The sequence below is a fragment of the Chelmon rostratus genome, chromosome 12 (assembly GCF_017976325.1).
Source record: "Chelmon rostratus isolate fCheRos1 chromosome 12, fCheRos1.pri, whole genome shotgun sequence".
Taxonomy (NCBI): domain Eukaryota; kingdom Metazoa; phylum Chordata; class Actinopteri; order Chaetodontiformes; family Chaetodontidae; genus Chelmon; species Chelmon rostratus.
In genome coordinates, this window is record NC_055669.1 from 20,897,836 (window position 1) to 20,923,540 (window position 25,705).

At 39.5% G+C, this 25,705-nt stretch overlaps 1 protein-coding gene across 1 annotated transcript in view; it reads right to left on the reverse strand.

Moving 5' to 3' along the window:
• LOC121614594 (piezo-type mechanosensitive ion channel component 2) overlaps window positions 1-23,115 on the reverse strand; it is an 83,115-nt gene extending 60,000 nt beyond the window's left edge. Inside the window, exons 1-4 of the mRNA XM_041948553.1 lie at window positions 23,052-23,115; window positions 15,942-16,037; window positions 10,153-10,278; window positions 2,271-2,313 (exon numbers count right to left, since the gene is read on the reverse strand). Of these exons, the coding sequence (XP_041804487.1) occupies window positions 2,271-2,313; window positions 10,153-10,278; window positions 15,942-16,037; window positions 23,052-23,115 (329 nt within the window). The remainder of the gene's footprint in view (window positions 1-2,270; window positions 2,314-10,152; window positions 10,279-15,941; window positions 16,038-23,051) is intronic.
• Window positions 23,116-25,705: the final 2,590 nt, after the last annotated feature.

The window sequence follows — 25,705 nt, forward strand, 5'->3', positions numbered from 1 at the left end:
GCATCCTTTGTTCATAATAAGGTCGTGTGAACAATAAGCCCTCTTTTTCCTCAATGAACTGCATAAAATACAGTGAAAAGGGTTGAAACTACTTTAGATTTTATCAGATTTAATGTGTTACTTAAGGCATGATGATGACACTATCTGAATTCTCTTCACAGAAAACACTGTTTAAAGATAATAATAATTTATAAACAAATATTATATATCCTGGTCTACACAGTGTGTGTTTTCATTAATCCACAAAATGTGACATTGTTTGAAGTGTTGTGGTTATATCGCCATAAGCAAACAAAGCTCTTGTAATATTTGTTATTTGATAAGTCTGCTCACCTCTAACTAAATACCCAAAGAGTTGTTCTAACAGGAAGCTAAACAGTGGCGAGCAGCTGTTGCCATGACAGCTACAGTAATGTCAGGCTTCAAATGATCCAGTGAGATGGATTTGTGCAGCCTGAGGACAGGCTTTATGAGGTGTCATGATTGCATGTACAATTAAAGCAAATAAAAATTGTCCTTGAAATGGCTAACAGGTTTCAAAAGCTTTAAAACTCACTTTAATCATCCCAACCAATTTCTATTTCAGTTTTACAACAATCACACTGCATCCTGTGTTTGGCCACCAAAGGGTTTTCTTTACATTTCATGCTGAGCTCCAAGTGTAATTAAACTGTTTACAATTAACAAAACATAGTGGTGATTCAGCGGCGCAGGCTGCAGAGAAAAAGCTGACCGAATGTTTTGATCGGGTTATAAAGCAACTGGTCGTTTCGAACACAACTAATCTCATTCTGGCCTTGACTGGATATAAAGATTATAAAAGTTAACAAGTTGAAAACAGAGTGCTACTCAGCACGATGGAAAACGCACACTCAGATAAATAGTTGAGCCTCTGGCTGCTGTTGGCGAGTTTAATCTAATCAAGGACGTCTGTTTCCATGTGCTTTATTGTTGTGAAGCTTTGTGCATCCTCACATGGATGAAAGAGATGGAAACCGTCAGAGCCAGACAACACTGAGCCAGACAACACTGAGCCAGCAACTGTAGTGACTCCTACTTTCCCTTGCTTATCATGTGAGAGAATTACAATAACATTAGCAGCACTAAGACCTGTCTTCACTGCCGCAGGCCGCCGGGGTAATTACTCATGAGACTTCAGTGAAAAACTACAAATACGGAGACCACATAATCTGCTCTAAGCCATATAAATATTTGGCATTTATAAGAAATCTGAAAAGGTCAAATTTGCGGAAACTGAGGGATTTTTCTGGGTAAAAAGACAAATAAGAGTTGTGAATTCTCTTTAGTCTCCTATACATCTGATTGAGCTCTGCATTTTCATCCATACAGGCAGTAAAGGGAGAAAACATATGCCTGTGCAGCAAATGCGGCTGTAAATATTGTGTATATACTGTATATGATCCACAACACAAACAGGTAGATGCAGGCGGGATAAAATGTTTATGGCTCTACATCCGCCACTTACAGTACACTATCCAGTGAGGGCTGTTGAGTACTGGAAAGAGGATGTGGCTGAGTTTGGACATTCCCGTACTTAGGAAACCACATCTAACCCGATCATGGGGGTGTGAGGAGACAGACACAGCGGCAAAAGCTTTGAAAAATAGGCCTGTCAACTGATTGTCAGATGTAACTGGGTTTAGTGTTCATCAAGAATCCACACGGGGACAGGTTAGGAGCATTTATAAACCTTGTCCAAAGATGAGCCGGCGTGGCTAAATGCAAAAAGTGGTGTTTAATGTTATTGTGGGGTTCCTATATTTAGGCCACTTTGCACAGACAACGCAGCCGTCTACTTATAAATTCAGTGGAGGAGAAACGCATGTCTGATTTTTGACAGGTGAGTTAAAAAAGATAATTGTAAGGCTTTTGCTGATGATACTGAATAAACAAAGACATTGTCCTTTAAAATACATGCATGATATTCTGTTGCATGGTATAAAGCTTATCATAATGTTGATGTTCCAGAAAAATATATGGTCAGTTAAACAAAATCCACAGTTGCATACTGTATGTCATGCTGCTGCATGATCGTCAGGGGAAAGGTGATTTAGAAAGAGTTATTTTTTTGATAGATTCTTGAAGGGATTAATAATCTGGATCTCAGCAAGCTTGCTATATGAATCATAGAATAAAATAAATGAGATAAAAAATACCGTCAAAATGTAACACAGTAGCATTATTAGGTGCACATGTTGAATGGAAGTGAATGGATTTGTTTTGAAAGTGTTCATTCATCTTTATCTCACCTCTCAAAGCCAATTTGTCTTATGGATTTCTCCCATGTGGAACCTGCACAAAAACATGACAACAAGTCAGTTAGTAAACACTGATATGGTTTGGCAAAGAAATACAGCTTAAAACCTTTAATAATGCTTTTATATCATAGTCATTCAAAACAAATGGTGTTACAGGTGGTCAAACAGCTGTTTAGGTGATGATTTCCGTGACTGTATCCAGAACGTATACAGCCAATAACTGCTGTCTATTATTCACTATAACTGTAGTAAAAAGAATCAAGATCTAGTCCAGAACCAAAATTGTTAATAACCCCTTTAAAAAACTACTTTAAATCATCTGTGAGAGCCAGCTGATATTTCATTTTCAAGTGAATTAAAATAATTATTTTTCCTGTGCTCGAGATAACCTACATGTAAAAACAAGAGAACATTTCATGTGAGCTTTGTTTCCACAGCTTGGACTGGTTGAAGAGTTCCTGAACGTCACTCCAGTGCTCAGAGAGAGATTTCCAGGTATTCAACTGGCACAGAAGAACTGCCAAAGTTTGACTGGCCTTTGTTCTACTGCCAGAGAAAACATAACATCAGCTTGTGACTTGAGGATCTCGACTCAATGACATATCGATATATCCGGCTGCGCTGCCAGTGTATTAGGCAACTAATTAGGTGCAGTGCCGAAATATCTGATTTATGGAGAGCTGCGAGGAGAGTGGAGATGTTAAACACAGGCTGGTGACAGCGCTCGACTCAAACGAGCATAACTCAAAACAGACAGCAGACGAAGCGCTTTATCAGAGTGACTTTCTCTACCTGTCGTAGACTACTTGTACTTTCAGGAGACTGTCAGGTTTAAAAAGTGCTTTTGGAGCAGTTCTTGTTAAAACAGTCTATGAAATGTGGCTTGTAAAAGAAAGAAAGAAAACAAAAATAATGGTTTGGGATTCAGAGTGTAACAAATATTCTTTATAACCTCCTATTGAAATGTTAAAAAGCACCATTGATCTTTTGCAGTGGTAGGTGTCACTTTGAAAAGCTTCATTTGCAAATGGAGGATAATAGATAGACTGTATAGTAGAAAATAAGTGTAAAAAAAAAAAGACAAAATTTTAAGGGATTTCTCATAAATGAAACACACACCAAGTATTCAGTGAAGGAATGAGTCACACTAATAGGCACTTTGTCAGAAACAGGAAACTGAATTCCACTTAAGGTGAATAAAAGGTAATGGACTGTCAGTACAGAGCCTGGTGTTTCTTTATTACTCATCAGTGACCAAAATAGCTGCAAGAATAGCTTCTTTGGCACAGATGTTATGTGCGTTATGTGGTTGGGGTAGAGGAGACGAGTGTGGAGGTCCAGCGGTCAGTGGACATCATCTGTGATGGGAGGAGCCCACATGACTAACCCCTGACATGACCTCTGACATTAAACACTTCACCCACAGTCCCACATCCAACTGAATTGGGTGAAAACACTAGAGGAGTCTGTCCACCACCACACATCTACTCCCATTTTAACAGTCAAAGAGGACAGATGGTGCTATAAATGACCAGTTATTAAGCCCTGGTACGACTATTTTCTAACATCACCAATCTTTGATAAAAGCTATTGCGTTATTTCGTGAAAATTATTCTCTTTAACTATTTAATAAGGGTATTTTTTCCAAAAAGAATGAATGCTACCTATCTAATACTAAAGATATACCTTACTAGTATTGGGTTGTTAGTAACAACAACACCCAAATTGGCATCTGTAAACAGCATTTATCTGCTTTCAGCTCATTGTTCTGGTTTTAACGCTTGCACATACACTACATGGTTGGGTCTCACTAATTAATTAAACCACAGGCACTAAACAATATCGGATAAGCAAATAAATATGTCCAGATGGTGGCTAGTAAGGGAAGTTCGCAAGATAAAGGCGCTAAATAGTCACATTGCTCTGAGACTGCTGGATGTTTCAGTTAACTGTTTGCTAATATGTTAGCTATTGTATATGACTTGATAAGCCTATGGTCTATCTGGGTGTGCTTCTGAGAGCTTGCTTTGAAATTATTCTGCCCTCTGGTGGCCAAAAACAGCATAATGCAGCTTTAATTTAGAGGAGATGTAATTTTACGGGCATAAGTAAAAAGTAAAACTGAACACACTGACATAAACGAAGTGTCATGATGGGAGAGATTCTAAGTGTCAGTGTTAGTAAATGTAACGCAGACCAACCAGTGGTACATTATATTAACTCTTGAAGCCAAATAACCGTAAGTGACCTTAAGTGAAATAGTGGAGACATGCCAGAAACTTGCAGAGGAGAGGTTAAGGTCCACTGATGTTGTTGTAATCCCTAATAATCACCCACAGAGGTTGAAAAGGGTCATAGATTACTTAATGCCCCATTTAAATCTTCAAATAGAAACTCCTCACCGTAAAATGTCAGCCCAGTGACCACAGGCAAAACAGAATCGGTTTCAGTAATTCCCAAATCCAAACATCCGCAACACCTAAGTTCACCCAGCCCAAACGAAGCTTACAGGTGTGAGAGGAAACCCATCTTGTGTGTGATATCATACATGAGGAATGCCAGAGGTAAAGTCAGGCCAGTCTGATCCATAGGGGGAGGAGAAGAATAATGTGTAATACAGTCTCAACTCAGTGTGGAGACTTCTGGAATAGAGTATGAGAGTTTCTGCCTGTCGAGGCGAGGCCGCTTTCCACCCCAGCTGAGCACCAAAAATACCTGTCCTCAGACTTTATGTGAACATCATAAAACACCCTTTGTACTTGCTGGGCTGTTAACCTCTCAGCACAGCATTTCTTTGCACTCTCTCTCTTCTATCTCTGGGGCCTAATGCCAGTTGCCCTTTTCTGCAGAGACTGGTTAGATGCAGCGTCAACATTTCAGCAAGTCATAACTATAATCGGACAACCAGTAAGCGGAGGGAGAATGTCTCACATTTTGGGAACTGTGGAGAGGACATGTGTGGATACCGAGGGCGGTGAAGGTCAACAATGCAGTCTATGGGACTTAATGGAGACCATCCCTAAGGGACTGGTCACAAAACAGCCATTCAACAGGCCGTTTACTCCTTATGAGCTGGTGAAATGTCCACTGCCATCAAATCAGACTTGCAAATCCTTTTTTTATGGTTTGTTTTAATCTACTTAGCTGCCAGATGGGTGGGGGCTGCCACTAAGTACAATAACAGCCAAAAAGTTCAGACAATCACAGGAAAGTATTTTGAAAGTCAGCATAGTGTATTTATTTGTCACTATCTGACAATTAAGTTGACATTATCTGAAATGACGGGAGCTCCACCCATCTGGTGATGGTTAATCCAAACACTCATGACTGTTTGTAATGTAAATGCAGTTCCCACCATGTTGAGTCAGCACAGAGGAATGACAGATGACTCCAAAGGAAGCCGGCTCATCTGGTGACCAGTCACTGACCTGCTCTAACAGCTGGAGGTGTTAGCTTTTTTGGAAAGTTTCCTCATTCATACTCAACTCAGTTTACTGCTCTAATGGTGTATTTGGCTACTGCGAACAGAGGAAATCACACAAAGTTATCTGGAGGGAGGATAACCGCCTCACCACAATGGAGGACTCCCTGTTTATATTTGGCTGCAAAAAGGAAAAGGGTGTCAAGGGGCTAAATGCCAGATATAGAGACCTGAGATAAGGCATTCACTCAGAATGTAGGCGGTGGATCAAGGGGACAAGCAGTAAAGTCTGACTTCCTGTTGCATATGTAGTCCAAAAATAAATACAGGAATAGGATGACATTAAGTGTGGACGTAGAAGTCCCAACAATATATATACAAATCATCACAGTTGGGCAAAATCAGACATTTTCAACTATATATGTCTTTAAAGTGCAATATTGTACCTCTCAGATCTCTCAATTACATTTTTTTGCATCTCTTAAGCTCCATAAGTTTTTCATCATGAGTATGTGATGTTATAATTCTCCACCCTGTGCCTCATTAATTGTGAAAATGACAGGCAGGATCCACCAGCTGTTCACTATAAAGCAATTCCTGAGTGGCCCTGTGCTCATACAGGGACTTTTCTGGTAAATGTTGCAGATAATGACTGAAGATGGTGTTCATTCAAGTGCCAGTGGAGCTTTATAATATACTGTATAGTTTGAAACAAAACCGTGAATAGTTTGACTTACAGATAAACTTAGTCTATACTCAGCATGCCTATAACACCAGGACAATGGTGATGGGGATGTTTCCCATCTTACGACCCCGATTCTAAAAAAGTTGGGGTGCTATGTACAATGTAAATAAAAGCAGAATGTGAGCATTTTCAAAGGAACTGTGAATTGTCAAGTTGATGAGGTAAAAGATTAAATATACTGTCTCTGTACTGTTTTACATTGAGTGTATGTCAAAAAGGATCAGCAAATCATCACATTTTGTTTAAATTACGTATTACACTGCATCCTACTGTTTTTGGGATCAGGGTTGTAGTTTCGCATGTTAGCATGCTAACATTTGCTAATAAGCAAAAACAGTGCAGCTGAGGCTGATGGGAACGTCATTTGTGTTGCACATACCCCTAAATTAAAATTTTGACCTGATGGTTATACTACAGGCAAAGTCAGAGGATGACCTCAAGTATTACAGTTCATCCTGAGGGGTGCACAGATGTTTCTACCATATTTCATGGCAGTCCGTCCAATATTAGTTGAGACGATGACCAAAGTCAGTAGGATTCATCATCTGGGGACCATGAATGTCATGAATTTGATCACCATCCAACCACTTGGACCAAAGTGGTGGACTGACATGCCGGTACTGGCATCCCTAGAGCCCCACTGCTTGCATGGCTATGAACAGCATATATATATACAGTACATAAAGTATACTTTCCTTTTTTGAAAAGGCAAAATAATACCCTACAAACAGCTTGACACTGTAATTTTTAGTGATGAGTAAATATTGTATGTGGCATTGACTCAAAACAACCCACAGTGTGTGTGTTCATGGTAATAAAGAAAGATGTTATCCAGTGTAACAGCGTGAGTCAGTTGTGTGTTTTTTAATAGTATTTGGACAACATTGGAGGTCTGTGGCACAGAGGAGTAAAATATATTTTTACCTATTAGTAGGATCAATTAATTTTTTTCATGGTTTGTTAATAATAGGAAAATAGAACATATCACAAGACTTATCCTTTAAAGCTGTTTATTGTGTTTTTCTAATGAAATTCTATATATGTGTTCTTACCTATCATGGTTTTCATTATCTTTTAACCATTTTGGTAATAAGTGGTCCTCATTTTAACATGCAGCACTGTTATTTTGCACTTTCTGATCGATACGTAAAAATCAATTAACCAACCAGTCAATCAATTAATTGACTGGCTGGTATGAAATTAAAGCTTTTACAACAACACCAATTCCAACAAAAGTCTGGATGCTGTGTAAATCATAAATCAAACAGAATGGATTTTTTGGAATTGGTTTGTACAGAAAATGTTACAAAGATTCACAAAATATGTTTTTTTTTTTTCACAATTTTCAATGCTGTTGGTGCAAGTAACTACTGTTTAAACAGATCAATAGACAGGTGAATAACACATACATAAGTGCAGTAGATGGATTAGGTTTCTGGTCTCATCACATATGGGTTTGATCTGCCAAAACTGAGGCACTTCACAAATAAAGATCTCCTTGAGCGAATATTTAGTCTACCCTCTCTGAACGGCTCTGTGTGTTTCAGCCTGAGGCGATAAGGTCCGTTCTGCCTCCTGAGCAAAGTTGGCTGTACTTTGACTCTGGAAAGTGACTTACCTCCATTAGAAAGAACAAGTCATTAGAACACAAGGTCAGGGTCTGTCCCGTCTAGACACATTCAACTTTTACAGTTTGATACAGAGTTTCATGAGAAGTCCAAGGCCAACTATTAACACCTTCTGAACACCGAGTCAGTAGCTTACAGTGTTTGCTTTACTGGCAACAAGAATTCTCTTTCTGCGTCGCCATATGGCACAAGGAAGCTAATTACATTGAGGAATGTGTCAGATTCATAAATCTTCACGATGTGACAGAATGCAATAAGAGTGAGGATAGTTCTAGAAATTGTGAATCATTATTAGAGAGCATATTTTACCTACTCCTGCAAATGGAGCATGTCTTCACTTAGTTTTTCTGGATGGAAACTTTGCCTCAGGCTGCGAAAAAAAAACAACTGCAGCTTCTGCAGTGATATACAACTCTGTGACACTGCACCAATAGCTCAGGTCAGAGTTTAAGCACAAAACGGCCTGTGTGATGAATGGGACACACGTGTGCACACAGTCTGTCATGAACGTGTAGCCTAACAAATAGAGATCTCGCCGTTTTGGTTTCACATGAATGCTCGGAGTGAGTAAATTGTTTTAGGAAAACAGCCTTTGAGGAAGCCACTGTGTTCTACCATTGTCAGGATCAGGGGGTTTGATTTCTGTATGGACCACCTGAAAATGCATGTACTCATGGCACTTTGCAGACCTAGGTTAAATGAAGCATCTTATCAAATGGGAGGAGGCTTAACTGCACTTAATGAGGAACAATGTTGGTCAAAGTCATGCTTTCTACAAAATATGGCACATGGATTTGAGTGTATCACACGCCCAAGAGGTGCAGAAACATGCTCCACCAGTGACTGTATTACCACTATCACTACCATCCATTTTCATAATCATCTCTGCTATTAACTGTCTCACTTACCAGTAGCCTCTCTCAAAGTCACAAGTGAAGCATAATGCGTTAGTGATGTGTACATATCCTTCAAGTCATACATAAATAACTAAGTTCTGAATTGATATGTCCTGATGTGTTTTCATTTCTATAATGCAAGGATGTTCACAGCAGTTCACTTTCAACCAGGTGTCTGATTCTGACCACATGATCATGGTCATCTAACATAGGGACTAGTTTTAACTGTAGTCACTTACTTAATGTAGGAACTAATTAATCTACTCCTTGTTGCTCTGATATTTTAAAGCAAGTGGTTGCCTAGTGGTGATTTGGGGATTCACTGTGTGTACCCTTGTTTAAATGTAAGGGGCATGTGGACAGTGGTAAGGGTAGTGGGTAGGTATGACTTTGTGTTGTCTAATTTGCAATAGCAAATATGCTTGAAAGAAAAACCAAACTGGTGTGGGAGGGGAGTGATTGCACTCCTCATGGAGAAAGTTACAGCAAACGTTACTCAGAACAGTTTGTCAGATAGTTAAGCTGCTGATGCGGTTTGTGCGTTTGATGAGCAGAGTCAAAGGAGCAGCAGAAGGGCGGGTGGAGACAGAGGCATACTTTGATCCATGCATGATGGCAAAGGTGAAGAAATACATCTAAGCCACGTTAAGGCATGAAGGGATTTTTTTCATGGAAAAAAAACTCTGAATATGTCATTTTGATGAACACAGATGATTTTTTAGGTGTTTAATCAATGCTTGGAGACGAACTTTAAAAGTGATTTTCGTCTTTTTAACACACAGTTTGGGATGCAAACTCCTCAAGTGTCAAAAACTTTGTCAACCCAGTATCCATCCCACCCACTTTTTTATGTATCTAACACTACTAGGCTGGAAAAATGTTCCCAGTAAATATAATCCAGGCAACTATTTTCTCTAATTTCCTCCATATAAATGTATTTGGCAAAACCATTACCTCATTAAAAACTGACTTTAAAAAGTTGATCATAGCTTTAATTAGCCTGTTAACGTTAACACCTTCTTGTATGTCTTTCAAAGCTTTGCAGACAGCAAAAACTGAAGTCAGTCAAGTCAATGCAGACCTTCTTAATGGATTCTTGACCCGTGAGTTGCTTCGATTTTAACATACACAACACAGCTCACCACTCTCAGAGCCTTGACCGTAAAGCCTGCAGTGTACTCACAGTTGAAGTCGGAGGTGATGGAATTGCCGGCCAGGAGGCTGTTGACGGTAATCTGATAGATGATGTGGAGCAGCAGGAAGGACATACTGGTGAAGCAGAGGGACTTCAGCAGACGCCCTGTGTGGCCTGGAGGAGGAGAACAGCTACAGTGAGTTCACCACCACCACCACTCAGTTTAAGGATTTCCATATGTTAATACTGCCGTTCATGCACTGAAACACAGAAAAAGTCTCTTTGCTGGTTATTTTCCTAGACACGGAGAACTTTCTCTAACACAAGGTTGAAATTTTAATCCTTTTTTCAAGTGTCTTGGACTCAATTCTGGGGCGGAGCAAGGAGAACAACAATTCATATTCATGTGATCAGCTGTGAAGTCTGGAGCTGTTTTGAATGAATTAGTAAAAAAAGGTGAAGGTGAGTGGGAGAGCACCCAGAGTGGATTTTTTGTGGATCCAGATACATATCCTGGTTAAGAACTGGCAACGCCACCGTAGAGCGAAGTTTATTTCTGTTTGAAAGTCAAATAAACATTCTGGTGGACCACAAGACCTCTAATTCTGTCTAAGTCTCTGATTCTTCGTGGAAGGAGCAAAAACCAGCCTTTATACCCAATTTGATTCTTCAGTTTCTGGCTTCGCTGGCTGTTCGTGTTCTCAAGAAATGACTTTGCTCTTTAATGTCGGTAAAGAATACAGCTGTCAGTGGACATTACCGATCCAGGGAGGGAAGGATGAGAGCAGTGTGAGGAGCTGCCACAGCTGTTCCACACATGGCTATTTTATAGTGCACCTACAGGTATTTGGGATAATTTCAGGAGTTGTTATGGTGATAATTCTCTACAGTAGGATTTCTCGGACCCTTCTTATTGTAGGAATGGAAATGTTCACCCTCGGGGAAGAACAAGCTTGATGGGACTCCTCTTCCAGAGAGAAATGACAGCAGATTAGAAGATTGAATTATCCCACATATCTGCACAGATTGGTCCACTGGTTCCACACAGGGCAACATCTCCATCTCATTATATTTACTGCATCCTAGTGGGGGAACACGTAGCGGTTTTATTGCAGTGTATGGCACAATATCCTGGCTAAGGTGAAATGCTACTGCTGAGCCTCAGGCGACCGGGGGCTAACCTTATCAAATGTGTGCAACAACAGACCACAGTAGGCAAATTAAATGTTGAAGTGAAAACAATTTGTGCTAATTTCCCATTGCAATTCCCTAAGCTTTAACAAAGAGGGAAAAGAATGCTTGTAAATATGAGGTATGAGGACTGTTAGCAAGCTTCTGCGTCCAAATTGGTCCTAAGACTCAGGACAACACAACTGCTTTGGCTCTGCCCCCCTTTTTCCTATTTGTAACAGAGCATTTTTGTTGTGTGACGGCCATCTGTCTTGGTTGCCTGACGCTCATCTTGAATTATTATTTCACTTTGCTTCATTATTCAGTCTCAAAAGCCATCCCAAGAGGACTTTTTAAAAGCTTCCAAGACAGAAGGCATTGTTCGGTTTTAACAGTTGCTGCCGTTTTCCTAATCAATCAGAGAATCGTATCCATTTGACAACATTAAGACCTGATTTAACCACACAGTCTTGCCAAATCATAGCGTCAGAGAGGGCCAATGAAATACTTTCTACCTCAATGCAATCATTTGGTCTTTGTGAGACGTCCCTGCCAGACAACATGATGGAAAAAACTATCTCAGGTCTTAAAAATGTACAACAAAGATGGATTTTTAAAAAAGTCAAACTGGGACATGTGTTAAAGGACCAGTGTGTAGGATTTAGTGGCATGCAGCAGTAAGACTGCAGACTGCAACCAACCCGAATACCCCTCATCACACCCCTCACTTTCCCATAGAGAGAGCCTATGGTGACCACGTAATTTGTGAAAAGCAAAAGGTGTTCTCTATAGCCACTGTTTGGTTTGTCCATTCTGGGTCACTGCAGAAACAAATAAAAAGCTCATTCTAAGACAACAAAATCGATGACAATATATTTATGAATATTATATTCAATTTCTGCATATTCTGCCAATAGATCTCCCTACATCTTACACACTGGTCCTTTAAAGCCATACACTCTCTGTCAGACATCTACAGCTCAAACATGAACCTGAAAAATCATCCATAACATAAAATATTTATACAAATTCATGCAACAGTATTAAAAGACTCCCCAAAGGGAAATTGTCATGTTGGTGCCCATTCAACAAAGCATACAGTATAGCACCCACTGTAAAGGCTCTTAAAATGTCTGTTATCCATAGAAGAGCAACAGTTTATATTTTGTTCACCTCCGCTGAGAATTGAATATCTTCAAGGGGATGTGGAGCCAAATACTGCAATTAAAACATTAGACAGTAAATCACAAACAACAACAAGCAGTTGCATAACATATTGTTTGTCTCTAGTGAGGACTGGAGTCTCGTATAATGACATATCCTCGGGCACACCACACTGTGGCTTTTTAAAGCAAATTACACCTAATAAATTATTCGTGTATAACATTTGGTTTAAATTAACTTTATCAATTTAACTCTCGCATGTTCTTTAACATTCAACAGACAAAATGAAACAGACCATCAAAAGAAAGCAGTGAAGTTAGCTCAATCCCTCATCTAATTCCCTCTAAAACTATTTAAAAAATATGTCTTTTCTGCACGAGCTGATGTTGTTTTTTTACGCTTGTACTGTCGGTGATTATTCAAGATGTCTTCAGGAGGTTTCCATACTTAGGGAGGAGATGCCTGTCAAGTTGCATCTATACAGATTATGATTATTTGCTCAACATGATAATCACAACATGATTGATTCAGATATTTCCAAAGTGGAGTAAGTGTAATGGTTTTAATGCCAAATATATACAAAAATTAAATGGACAGTTGATCAATTACAGTACGAATTCATTTCAGTAATGCATAAGCTTAAAATTTTATAAAATCACACAGCGCCCAATCTAAATACTTTATCCTTCAAAAATCAGACAAATATTTACCTAAAATATCCTGCAATTATTATCGAATCCAATCATTTCATAATCAGTCACAAATAATCCTGCTACAAAGACCCCGCTCACTGAGACTTCCTCATTCTGTGGCTCTTTCAGCCTGCAGTTCCCCTCGCTGATGAGACAGGTGAGGCAGACAGATGGGTTATGTTTACTGTGGCAGGTGTTACACAAGAAGAATATCTCATACTATCCGTGCCTGTGGCGATTTACATGTGTGATATTTCGCTCTTTTGTGTTCTGGCTTCTGTACATGATCACTGTTATGTCTGGTTAAAGGTTACGCAAACATAAGCTGGTAAAAAATGCATCATGTCAACAGTTGACAAGCAGGACTTCCTGGGATAAAAAGACAGATAAAAAGAATAGACGGGTTTAAGTTTTAGGGAGTGTAAGAGGTTGCTCTGCTGTGTTACCATCAGATCACCATTTACTCACGTGCTTTAAATATTCTGACATTTGAAAGGTTTTTTATTTATTTTTTTTATTTCTACTGTCAAAAAATAAACATATAATGTAGGTCAAATATGACTAAAAACTGTGAATTATTTTTCATTCACAAAGCTTTTCCGGGAACCTCCTCGTTGAGGAAAACCCCAATCTGCTGCTCAGGAGGCACCACGCTTGCATCTGAAAGATGACCTGCAAAGTTTTGATGATGAATGCATTTATTTATGAATTCTGAACTCCTAACACAAACTTCAGTGAGTTAGCATCCACCAAAAACAATGATGACAACCCCAAGAGATCGGCCGTGAGCAGCTGCTGAGACAAATGAGAGTCTCTTATGTTTGTTATTCAAAGTGCAACACTTATAATATGAGACATAAACCACTAAACAAAAACAAAAATATGGGACGAGACATGTAAATAACATAACGGTAGCTGTTCTGAAGAGTGCTAAAACTTTTGTGTTTTTTTAACATAATTTATTATGTAATTTTACTATTGGCCACACCAAAATCTCCAAAGGTACCAGAAGACATAAAGGCCTGGATAGGAATCAGTCTGTAACCACTGTCATGACAACAGAGCTGCCTGAGGGGCCAGTATCACATTTTGTTTAAATGTCAGAATGTAAGCTTGGTGAATAATGGGAGGAGGTTTTGTTTACTGTAAACTGTTTATCGATGTTAAAGTTAATTTTGTTGCTGCGTCTCCAGTGCCTCGCTGAGCCTGCTGCCAGACAAACCAAAGGTTATGTGAAGCAGGTGCCTTCTTGAAGATGATTTTTTTTTTTTCTACTGTCGTTCTCATATTTTCTGCCTTTTTTCATATCATCCCTGCTGGGCATCATGGTTTGCGATATGCTGTAAAAGTGTACATGTATTGTTTGCTCTCCTTAAGTTAATATGATCTAAATCTGAGAGGTGATATAAAACTTTTTCATGGTGAAATTGGCCTCGAATGGGAAAATTACTTGGCGTAAATACTGTATTTAAAACTAAACTACTCTGCAAGTCATTAAATTGTTATGTGAAAAATACAGCCTTATAACTGAGAGAAAACATTATTTTTGAAGCTTCTTGTTGGTGTTTAGGTGTCTATCATATATTTGGGCACTGCCACATAATCTCAATTAGGGGAACAAGGCATTTTGGCTATATCGCCACTTCATGTTCAAAACAGGAAAGCTTTCATATTCCTAAAAAAAAAACCCATCTAAATTCTGCTTTAGCTGCCATGTGTTGAGCCACGTTTGAGGTCAACAGCTATCACACACATGAACACAGAGCTTCACGAGAAGACTTCTCTCTTTAACTATTGATGAGGGTGTAAGTGGTCCACTTTCTCCTCTCCCTCCTTTACTTCCTGATTGTTATTTCAGCTGGAGACGAGCAGAGACAGCGCTCAGCCTGGATGTTGTTCCCTCCACCAATATGGGTGTATGTATTATTAAACACTGCATGTGGTCTCCGACAGAAACCCACATTATGTAAAGGCATGGCTGAAGTTGGCGACCGCAATCCCACATTCATCGCCCGTAAGCAGAACAGTCACCTCAGTCACTTCTCATAAACCTCTACTGTGATTTATATTCCTCTGGAGCGTGAGTGGCTGCTGCGTAGCTGTTGATGTGGAAGCTACTTCTCTATCCTTAGGGGGGGCTTTCAGCGAGATTAAATACCTTAATCTTCACATCGGCTGAATTACGTAATAACACTTGTCAAATGCGTGCATATCATGGAATGACGAAATGAAACCCATCTAAACACTCAGTGGAGCCTTAGGAGCAACTTTTATACCCCCCTCCGATAACTGAAGTGGTTAGCCATGATCAAAAACAGCCCCCATCCCAATTTTCTTCTTCTTTCTCTGAACGACATTTCTTTGACTCTTTCAGGTTTCTTTTCTCAGCTGTACAGCTTGTGTGTCCAGTCCTCTTCAGTTTTAAGGTTTTTTTTAACCTTTTATTTGAACACTATCTGTGTAAATCAAACAGATCTGAGCCTAAAATGCTAATTTTCATGAAGTGGAAATCAGATCTGGCCCTGATGGATCACGTCTCTCAATCTCGGATCTGGCCGGCCCTGGATCATTTTTATTATTACAGATGGACCCGTGCCAGCACTAACCGATATTACCTTTCATGGACTGAACTATGTGCCAAATCCATCCACATCTCAAGGAAATTCAAGTCCCCAGGAGAAGGGCTGGTTTACATTACGGAGAACAATATTGCAATTCAAACTGGACCCTTTTGGGAAACAGTCAAGATTCTCAAAGCCAAAGCCATCGAACACTGCTGAAGTTGATAGAGAGTTACGCAATAGATCTTACCCTTCATTGTTGTGCTCGTGGGCTCTGCGAAGAGTGGAATAAGCAGGAGATAGATGAGGTAGACGAAGGACAGGGCATTGTACCTGAACAGGCAAGCTGCAGAGACAAAGACACAAATACGAATTGAACAGCAAATCCACCTTTTGATCATAATAAACAACAACAAAACTCCATTTAAACACCACTCATTCATGAGTATCTTTACTGCTTTGAGTGCATTTCATAATGTTTAAGAGTAAATAAAGTGCAGAGGCTGGCAGCGGTAACAAGCTGCCTGGTCAGGAGTCGTCACCGAGATAAACTGCACACAGATTCGAGGGAAACATGTGGTGAAACTCATTAAAATGTTCCTGGTGTAGAAAAGCTGCTCGTAGTAATAAAAAGCCAGAACATTCCTGTAACCAAACTTTACACTCACAAGCCTCATTATCTGTTCATCTGGCCTGCATCACAAACAGAGCCTGGGCTTAATTCAGTCATTCAAGGGACTGATGTTTGTTCTGAAGAACAATAATCATCCGATAGTCCTTGGGCGTTAAGAGAAACGATTAGCTGCTGAGCAGCCACAGATCAGCTCTGCCTCTCTGCGCTGTACGGTGCCTCACAGAGTACAGCCTTATATCACATTTCATTTTGCATGAATCCCATGGCATGTCATGGACCGAGAGCATGATTGAACCTGGATCATTTTCATGATAAAACTACGCAAAACAAAATCCCTGCAGCGTCATACTCCAGATGCCCCTAAAATGCACGATGTACCTCTGAGTCTTGAAAACAGGAAACCAGATTTTTTTTGGCCAAAACTTTAAATGAATCACAGCCACATGCAGCGTGAAGAGTGTGACATGTCACGATTCAGTGTTTGGTTTCGCGTTTAAAATAATGCCATATTTTCATTCATTCCAATGTCGTATTTTCATTGTAATTTCCCTCATTTCTTAAATTAAATGTCAATGTTAAAGATATAAAGGAAAATCAAATGAAACAATGCTGATTTTTGAGAAGGTAAAATAAAGACACTGAAACAGTTTCCTCAGTTCTTTAGTGATTGAAAACTCCTAGCTACAATTATTTGATTAACCAAATAATCAATGGGCAACTATTTTGATTATTAATTAAGAGTCTCTCGTTCAAGCTTCTCAAATGTGAGTATTTGCCAAATGACTGATTTCTGGCATTTTACAGACAGAACAATTAACCTATTAACTAAGAAAAAAATGATCAGATTAATCGATAATGAAAATAATCATTAGCTGTTGCCCTACTCTATTTCTGATTCAGTCAAGTCTGAGATTAACGCATTGTTTCAGTATTTAGGATGTGCCAGATATGACAGTGGATTATGTAACCACACACTCACCCTTTCCCGCACACTCCACACACACACACACACACACACATAAACACACTCGTTCGAGGCACGTGAAGGAAGTCTTTTGAGCTCATGATGAAAGTTAAAATGCTTAAGTGCAAACATGACTTCCAAAAACCATTCATTGATATATTGATCCTTAACGCTCCTCATTTCCCTGAGTGAGACTGACCATCTGCCCTGATCAGGGCTTTTACCAGTTAAACGCTCACATCACCTGCTGACTGAACATCAATTAACGCATCCCAAATGAACCACACTGTGGCAAACACTTAGCCATTTCAGCACTGAGGCCTACGCTTTTGTGTGTGTGTGTGTGTGTGTGTGTGCGTGCTTTTTATAACCGTGAAATCAGCTCAAACACTATTTCACCTAACATTTACATATGTCACAGTTTTTCAGGTTTTCCTTGAGTGTGCACACAATTTATTCCCACCTTACGTTTCTTTGAACATTTCTAGGTCAGGAGGAAGCATACTGTAACCTTGTACAAAATGTGGACACACAGTCTGACCTCCCAAATTTCTCTTTGCGGTTAAATCAACAAGCACACAGTTTATAACCTGGTCAGCTGCGTGAGTTACTGTCTCAGTCACTGAGATCGGCCCGTCTGGGCAGCTACTGGTCTTGAACTACTGAAAAATTACACTTAACTGCTGAAAATGGTGCTTTTATTTATCTTTGCACACTCAATGGACCTATTCATTGACATTTGACTTGGCTCTGGCTTTTCCCTAGCTGGAGCCCTACAGTAAGTGAACCTTCTTGTTTTCTCTGCGCTCAGATACAGACCAATGAAAACTAACAAAAGTTCATAAATGTTATGGGGGCTCTGTAATCTTTGAGAAAACCACCAACATCTGTAGATTATCTATGTGACTAAATTTCAAATATGCACAAATGCTTGATATGGCAGACAGTCCACATACCAAAAGATCAACATAAAAAAAGCAGCTTATCATTATTTTTGTTTCCTTCTCAAATTTTTAAACAACTGGGTTCAGATTAGGCCTCAGAGGTGAATGACACAGGAATGACTGACATCTTCAATCTTCATCTTTAATTTTTGTTCTCACATTCTACACCATTTCTGCACAATTTCTCTCCTACCCACTACATTTTATCTTTGTGTGGCATTAAATAAGATCTAAACCCGCCTATTTTGCCCAAGTCGACAGTCTGGAGCCTGCTGTCCCCATTATGCATCTGCTCAGAATTACAAATCTAAAGAAGTCATTGTGCATCTACACTGTGAAGAGATACAGATAATCTATCTGTATCTGCATGGCTCTGCTCCCACTGCTAGCTTGCAGACACTTGACCGCAGTCTTCCTGACCATTTGCCTTCATTGTATGACTCACCATCTGAGGATTTTTACACAGGGAATGAAAATAAACTGCCGTTGTTTTCAGACTTCAGATTACTGCAAAAATCCCCATTGAATCAGGCTTTTGTCTCTCCCAGGACAAGCTACTATTACAGCCACACAAAGCCCAAACATAGGAGAAGCAAACCAGTCTTAAATGTGAAATCAAGGCCAACTGACTTCAGGAGTTTAAGCCCAAAAACATAAATGTCATGAAAGAAGATAAGGTGGTGCGGTGCCTGGCCAGACCGAGCACCGGGAGATAACAAAGGAATTTAAATCCCTCTGAAGAAAATAATAAAGAGCATACCACATGAAGTGTATGCCACCCTGTGCAGAGGTGTTTTCATTGAAGCATTAAACTTGAAACTAAGTGGCTGAAGAAGCCTTTTAGGTCAAAAACACATCTTATCGGAGCATCTTATTTCATTCATGACTGCAGCTAAGGACTATTTTCATTACTTACTTATATCGATTATTTGCTTGACTAATCGTTTGGACTATAAAATATCAACAAATTGTGAAAGATCCCAGAGTTCAAGTTGATGTCTTCAGATGACTTATTTCATCCTATTAATAGTCCAAACCCAAAAAAGGGCAGTTTCTAATCATAGAAAAGTAAGAGAACATGAAAATATTTATATTTGATGGGGTGGAAACTGTTAATTTTGGTCATTTTTGCTTGGGAAATTACTTAAGTGAATAATCAATTATAAAAATTGTTGCTAAGCAATTCTAGCTCCTATCTTGAGTAATCAATAAATGAAGTAAACATTGCAGCTCTAAGTTTTTTTAATACAATTTTAAGATAAAATCTCTGATTGTTAGCTAGCTAACCATCACTGGCTTACTGGCTAGCTAACTACTGACTAGCTATCTATTAGCTAACAAACACGAGTCTGCATAGCTGCTAGCTCATAGCCACTTAGTAGTTTAACAAAGCTATGTAATCTTTGCTTAACAGCGGCCATCCATTGTGACCACAAATGACTTTGTGGATAGATAAAAAATACTACAGCCACAGTAATAGTAGCACTATTACAAAAGCACAAGTGGAGAAGAGTCAACTGAAAACTTCGCTAGCTAACATTAGCTAGTATAATGTTAGCTAGTCATACCAGAACAAATTAGGTTGTTTTGACAATTAAATTGCATTGAAATTAGCAAGTGAGTGTTTTATTGTTTATTAATTAAATTTTTCGTTTGTACGAGAAACATTTCAGAAGTTAACATTAGCTAAGTATATTTGACGTCAGTAGCCATGATACTTTAGCCTGCTAGCTTGTTACCTAGCTACCAAACATAGCCAAAAACAAAGAGAGTATGGTTAGTTTGAATAAAGCTAGATTCAGGTGTTCGTTTTAGTTTTAGATTTTAGTTTTATGGGTTAGCGCTACATACTTTTGTGTCACAGTAACCTCAAACTTGAAAACAGCCTTTCTTTATCAGACATTTACTCACAGCTGAATTCTCCACAGCTCTCCTCTTCATGTAGCATCGCTCTTCTTCTACCCTGAATCTAACATTGCTGTTTGTTTTTGCTTGATATCGCCATGTCAGCTTCACTGACTGAGGCAATGAAGCATTTTCTGATTCTTTTTCATCTAAAATTTGTATATTTGTGATATTGTGTGCCCCACTCAGCTCAACATAATCAGTTGAAAGGCAGGAAGACATTTGACAGCATTTTTCTGATTATTTTAATGTTAAACAACAAAATTCTAGTTAAAAAAGCTTGTTTTCTTTGAAGCATTTCTTAGAAGCATTGTTTTTACACAGCCACCTCTCCTCTGGACCATCATGGTGCCAAACTGTGTCTGCCTCATGCCGGTGATGTTCCCAGCCGCTAAGCATCTGCATGTCACCTCTGTTTGTTTCAGCGTTGTGCTTTATTCTGCTGCACCGTCTGTACATTCACACCGCAGGTTTGATATCAGATCAGACATTTGTCGCAAGTGCATGCTCATAACCATGTGCACACGCCAAACTCTGCCAGTAAACACATAAACAGCAGCCTGTTTGATCAGCGAAACTGTAGCTGTGTGCAAGTGTGTGTGTGACTGTGTACACATGGGCCCAGCAGTTCTGTGCTTTTCAATAGAGGTGCTGTCAGATGGCCAACAGGAAACACAGAGTATGTAACGTCAGCAGACAAGTCTTTCAGGAGGACACGAGAAAAGCGACGGGGTGCGACACATATTACACGACTGAACACATACAAAAAGGGTAATGTAGGTGTTGGGAGTCAGATAACATGTGCTGCACTGCAGTGTGTTTTCCTCTGTTCATTCAGCCCACAGAGGTCGAAAAAAATGCATTTTCTTGCTCCATTTTGCCAAAAAATACAACAAAAATCTAAAGATATGGAAAACGAAGGAGAAAAAAGAAATGAAAGCTAAAACAATCTTCCACATTTGCTAGAAATAATACAGGGGGAAAAAAATCTACTTTACACTGATTGCATCCCACAGTGGGTTGATGGTTATTGATTTACACCAAAGCCATTCAGTTTTTAATTAAGATGAGATCTTTGACCGGCAAACAGAAATAACCAAGAAAAGTACTCTGCCGATCAGGTGGAGCTGATGACAGAAATACCTTCTCTCATCCCTAATGCCGTCTGGTTCTGTACACTTCCTCTTTCCACTTTACATTTCCTTCATCCTGTCGGTTACTGTGTACAGCTGCAGTGAATGACAAGTGCTCATTTGCACTTTGAAAAAACATAAAATATTAAAGGTATGTTTACGATAAAAGGGAAGGCAATTCTTCTCTCCCTCACAACCGCATTATTAATTCATACTGTTAAAACGACTTTCCACGAATTAATGGAGACAATGCATGGCCTCACAATTGCTTTTGGAAATAAAGGGGGCGTCGGACCGTCAAGTGATGCATTATGGTGGTACTGAGTGGGTCTTATCTATAGAAAGCATGCTGTTAGCTTTAAAAGTACCTCTGCCCCATAAGTCTTACACAGACACCACAGTGGAACCACAGTAGTAGTCAGACGCTAATCATTTTCACTTGTGGCCTACCACAGAATTAAAACACAAAGTAAACTGCACTTAATAGAGTCTGCAATGCATCCAAGGTGCGATCATGCCTCGAGCTCCACAAACCCTAAATCAGCATTTCAGTGTGTGAAACTAGTCATATCTCAGCTCCAACGATGAGACTTTTCCAGTGTGTTCGAAGCTGCTAAAAGTCGCTCCAAAGCCCAAATAAGCTGCCAAGTTTGACTATGAGTCATCTTCTAAATCTGCATAGCAAAAGAGTGAATCAAACATTCACACAGCCACAATAACTCCGTCTGTGTGGAGCACTTTCCTTAACAAAGTTATAAATGCTGTAAACAAACCAAAAAACTTCACCACTGACTGAAACTCAGAGGAATGTGCAACAACACAAGACGTGCACCTCTAACACACTGTCTAGGCAATATAAATGTTAATTAGCTGTACTGACACAACGGACATGTACTGAATGTCCAGTCAGCAGCTTAACAATCAATAATACTGATGATTCATTAAGAAGCAATAAGCAAAAGTCAGAAACCACAATAGAAACCACAGAAATTAATTTCTAATGATATAATAACATACGTAATACAGTTTAACCGCAGTCAATCAGTCAACCTAACGGTGTAAGGAATAGTTTTTTTATTCTGATGGAATAAATTAAAACAGAAAACTGGTTTGTGATTGGATTATTTAGCATTTCAAACATTGAAAAGAGGAACACATGCTCTCATTATTTGTCTGTTTCGTAACATTTCTAGACACACAAAGTGAGATATAAAAAGAGTGAACTGACTCCCCTCTCTGCAGTGACAGGATGCTCTGTTGTCGGCCTTTACTAAATCCAGTAAAAGGTGACAGCCAGGTGAAGAGTGCCGGTGCTCCACCGTTCTGGTTTGTACTTTCTCTGTGCAGGCTATCGCTTTAGTTTGGGCCCAGTTTTAGAGCGCAGAGCTCAGCAGTGATGAGGAAAGAACTGTGACCTCCAGCATCATGAGGTCAATCACAAAAGAGCATAAAAATCTATTACATTGACACAATCATAAATTAGATTTCTGCTCATATTACTCACACACTTCAAGCTTGTACCTCAGATTTTGAATTAATGTCACAGATTTTAAAGAGTGTAAAAAGTAAAAAAAAATAATAAAAACTGTGGGTGTGTCTGTGTTTAATATAAGCTGCAGCCTTCCTCACTTTACATTTAAGCAATGAACTAATTTACAGGATGATATCAATCAAACTATTAGATAAGCTATTAATTGAACAATCACCAACCCAACCTGGCGCACACTGCAGTATAGGCCAATTAGGATGCGTAAAAGTGGGGATTAAAGAAAAAACTCACCGGCTGCCAGACACAGCGGCAGCAGTAACCTGAAGACCAGCCCGCACACCACCTCAGAGGCCATGGCTCCGGCCAGCCCGTGTTGAATCCAGGTACAAGAAGCTGATGACTGTCTCTCTAAGGTTTCTCTTGCATCCCAAACTCCTGCACTCTGTCAAATCCCAGCTGACATCAAACTGGTGCGCTCCTCCAAACGGCCACATCAGCTCTCCCTGATGACACCTGGACGCCGGCGGTTATTCCACAGTGGAAGATTGCGCACTTACCAAGGTTCACCACGGCAGGCATGTCACCGATAGGTAGTGTCAGCATGATAGTTTACTTGCTCAGACGCATTAAAGTCATGTTGACGCTGCACAAACTGAGCAACGGACTCAGGTGCGCAAGCAGCTGCGCTGGCACAGCGCGTAAAAATGCCGGAGAAAGGAGCCAACAAGTCTTCAAGTCCAATTAAACTCCTTGTTTTTACTACAAAACCACATTAAAGAGAAGCGTTGAAAATATAAGAAGGTCTAATTTCACTTCTTTCCTGTGAAGCTTGATAGGAGCACTCAGCATAGCCGGATAATTTACCCTTCCCCTTGGTGAAATTTGACTTTCTGACTTCTGGTGTGGATTGCATTCGCCAACAGGAGGCTGCAGGAGGAGCCAGTGATTGGCACCTGACTCAGCCAATCAGAGGCTTTCCTCTGGCAACCGGTCCAGCCCCCTGCGATAATTGGAAGCAAGAGGCGGGACGCGGAGATGGATGCTAATACCACAAGTATTAAAAGATAACGTGTCCCAAACCCACAGCTTTTGTTTGACTTCACAAATATATATTCTCATATTTTAGTACCTAGTCTGCATCTTTAAGTCAGTAAACATTAAATAAGCAGGACCACTTCTCGGGAGACTTTATAAATGTCATGAGACTTTCACTGATCTCTGCATCTCCTCAGGTCTGCTGTCCAGCTGTTCATAAGAGAGAAACAGCGACGCCTACTGGTTTGAAACCAGCCTGCACACAGCTGCACATCCACGTCAATCTAATCCCCATTACCACAAAACAGGCCTGACAGATTGCTCCTTGCAGGCAGGGAAAATTATTTTTTACCAAAATGTTTTCATTCTTGGAATAATTAAGAACATTGTGGCTAAAACATCTTCTCTGATGACATTTAATCCAGTTGGATGCTGAGTAAACAGACATGTATTGTGACTCAAACGTCAACCTCAAAGTGCTCAGATCCGTTTGGGAGTTTCCAAGTCTTCTCAACATATCGGGGACATATAAGTTGATGTGGATCACTGTGGTGTTAGGTGTCAGTGGATGCCATGCTGAGCTGTGACTGCCACTGAAGTGTCCTTGAGCGAGAAAGAAACAGTTTTAGCTGCGAGGCTCCTGCTATGCAACCTTAGTCTGACCTCCGAACCTGCTTTTGAAGACAGGAAGCAAGTAGGCAAAGAAAAATGAGAGGTTATGATGTTATGTTTATGAACATTTCTGAAATATTATTATATAATGTATTTGACTGAAACATCTCAACAACTGTGGGGTGGATTGACATCTTTGTACACATTCATGGTTCCCAGATAATGAATTAAACTGATTTTGGATCACCAAAATCACACCATTAGGCAATGACATTTTTTTTGGCTTTTACAGAAATGTCTTAACATTGTATTGATTGATTATTGATCACTATGGATCGCGGTAAAGTTAAGTGCAGCTTTTCATGGTTCCCAGAAGATGAATCCCAGGTTCACATTTGTGGTTTTAAGTGGAATAATTAACATGATAAAGTAAGAAGGTGAACATTGTACCTGCTAAACATGAGCATGTTTCATCCTCATTGTTAGCATGCTGGAGTTAGCATTTAGCTCAAAGCACTGCTGTGCCTAAATACAGGCTTACAAATGTCTGTAGTTTTTTTTATAGGATGATAAATACCTGCATTCATCATGTTACCCCACTCATTTCTTGTTTGCGTTATTAATGAGTCATCAAAATTTAAAGCGCCGCTTTATTCTAAGAACTATGTGTTGACTCACATAACATTTACTTGTGCTTAATATTAAAATAAAGGAAAGAAATCATGTCAAAGAGTCTGAATATATTTTTTTGCTCATTTCTAAAGCCAATTTTCATTAACGCTCTCCATTAGCATAGCAGATGCGTTCAATGCTTACTCATGTCTATCGTGACATGTTAATCTTCCCACTCTGATTTAAAACAAAACTTATGTTTTCGATAGTCCTGATTCTTTAAAGCATTTAGCATTAAACTCTCACCACTAAATTTAAACAAAAAATCATGTATTGAAGGGAATATATACACATTAAAATCACTGTAACTGGCTTTCCTCTCATTTCCCAGATATCAAAACCACTTAAAAATTTCCACTTAAGGTTATTTATCACTGCTATTAAAAGAAACTGCTTGGAACAACAAGCCAAGGAGCGCTGACCTCATGTTAACTCGTGTATAAGATAAAGACGAGCGGCCAAATTTGAACCGCAGCATTAACATATGATTACAACCAATCAATCATGCATGCTTTGATATATTTAATGACTATATCGACAAGAGAATGATCTATGCTGTTGTTTCCCCTGAAGTGCATTAGGCAGGAGGAAAGCAAGGTATGATGGGAGTCGTCAGGGCCGAGCCA